The 2,035-nt window shown below is 44.4% G+C and overlaps 1 protein-coding gene across 7 annotated transcripts in view; it reads left to right on the top strand.

Moving 5' to 3' along the window:
- Positions 1 to 758: 758 nt before the first annotated feature.
- Positions 759 to 2,035, top strand: part of espn (espin) — a 46,013-nt gene continuing 44,736 nt past the window's right edge. The window contains exons 1-2 of one of the 7 annotated variants that reach the window (XM_014001660.1): positions 759 to 1,042; positions 1,117 to 1,729. In XM_014001660.1, the coding sequence (XP_013857114.1) occupies positions 1,427 to 1,729 (303 nt within the window). In that variant the 5' untranslated portion in view covers positions 759 to 1,042; positions 1,117 to 1,426. The remainder of the gene's footprint in view (positions 1,043 to 1,116; positions 1,730 to 2,035) is intronic. The other 6 variants (XM_014001663.1, XM_014001664.1, XM_014001662.1 and 3 more) reach the window with 6 other exon arrangements.

The raw sequence follows: 2,035 nt of genomic DNA on the forward strand, positions 1-2,035 counted from the left end.
ATGAGATAGCTATCTCATTATTATTATTAGATAGCATCTCATAATAATGGGATAGCTAAGTCATAATTATGAGATACAAGTTTTATTTATTTTTTATCAGGGTGGCGGAAATGGGCTTCCATACTTTACTTCTTTAAAATATGTATAATATAAATCTGACAGAACACATTGAACTACAGAACCAACACGTCCTGCTATCTCATAATAATGAGATAGCTAAGTCATAATTATGAGATACAAGTTTTATTTTTTTATCAGGGTGGCGGAAATGGGCTTCCACAGTAAAGCCAGTTTGACATCAACTTTAAAATATTTAGTCTATCAATTCATCATATCACAAGAGAGAGAGAATATACAACTGGTTGTTTTATAAGTTAAAACAATTTTGATTTAGATGTTGTGATGTATSAAAGCTCAAAACCAAATTTATCTTACTGCGACATTATGTGGCCATAATAAATTTAGAGAAGGATGAGCTTCAATAAGTTTGCTTTTCTCAAAAACAGTCAACAGTAAAAATATGATAATAAAGAACTTTATTTCATGAGATTCTGGATATTTTGGCTTTGGAGCCATGAATTTATGGCCCCCTGCATCTTCTTCCCTCCCCTCACCATTAAGAAAGGTGGTGGGAATAAATCTAAGCCTAATTTTATTTCCAGTATCAACAAGTACTCATAAAAGAAGTTCAGTTTTTTTTTTTTACAGGCCACCAGATGGACCCCTTTGAAAAAGCTGTAGGGGTCAGTGTTACTGGTTTCAGTCATTCCTGTCAGTGGGGGCGGCTTTTCCAGCGGTCTGCAGCAGGACTTCACTGTGTTTTCTKCCTGATTGACACCCACCAACCAAAATTATGTCAGTTTCTGTTCAGGGCTGCTGCAGCTTTGTGCGCACTGCTCCTTTAAAGTTCTGAGCCGCTTTTCAGAGAGAGCGACTTGTAACAGGCTCAGTGATCCTCCCCCTGATGGATTATTTAACAGGCTCTCAGTCCCATGTCGCCATCTGCTAAAGGAAAGAAAAAAACACAGAGAAAGACTCTCAGGTAGGGCACTGATATTAGCTAATGAGGAAAGAAAAAAAAACTGAACAAATTAAAAGAAATCTTTTGTTCAACAGGTGATCAGGAGGGCCCGTGTCAACAGGTGTGTCTGATTGGTTAATGTACTGACGGTTAGTTTAACTCTGAGTAATGGAGTTTTATCTCGGGCTGTAAAAGTGTTTTTTTTCCTCCTGAACTGGATTTTTGGATTTCATCCATGGAACAACCTTACGGAATCAACTCTGTGACTGACAGAAGCTCAGGCTTTACTAAAGCAATGCCCCTGAGCCCATCCGCCCGGTGAACTGAACGAGGCTGGTTGTGGTGGGGGCTCACAGGTGAGGACAGAGTCTCCCGGCCTGCAGCAGCAGAGGCACAGGCGCAGTCATGGTGGTGTTGGAGAGCGACAGGACGCTGCTCGCCGCCAGGCAAGGAGACGTGCACAGTCTCAGGGCGCAGCTAGCGGCAAAAGCGCTCAACAGCGGCGTCAGGGACGCGCTGGGGGCTTCYCCGGTCCACCACGCAGCCCGGGCCGGGAGGCTGGGCTGTTTGCGTTTCCTGGTGGACGAGGCGCGACTGCCGGGCAACTGCGTGGCGAACAACGGGGCCACGCCGGCGCACGACGCAGCGGCCACCGGGAACCTGGCCTGCTTACAGTGGCTGCTGACCCAGGGTGGTTGTCGACCGGAGGTGAGTGGAGCGCCATCATGGTTTCAATTAATGCAAGTTCAATCAGCTCAACAGCTCCACGTTATCATAAAACTCCTTTAAACATYAGTTTCAATGTGATTAAAGTTGTTAATGAGGCATTTGGTCTGCTTTCCACAACACATAACATATTACAGAATAGTTAATAAGTGGACTGACAGACATACTCAAGCTGAGGGAAGTAAGGGTGCAAAGAGTGCCACAGCACCCCTTAAAGGCACAGTGTGTAGGGTTTGTTGTTTTCAGCGACATCTAGTGGTTGAGTGGTTGAATTATCCTCCCTGGTCC

The sequence above is a fragment of the Austrofundulus limnaeus genome, unplaced genomic scaffold (genome assembly GCF_001266775.1).
Source record: "Austrofundulus limnaeus strain Quisiro unplaced genomic scaffold, Austrofundulus_limnaeus-1.0 Scaffold10, whole genome shotgun sequence".
NCBI classification, from domain to species: domain Eukaryota; kingdom Metazoa; phylum Chordata; class Actinopteri; order Cyprinodontiformes; family Rivulidae; genus Austrofundulus; species Austrofundulus limnaeus.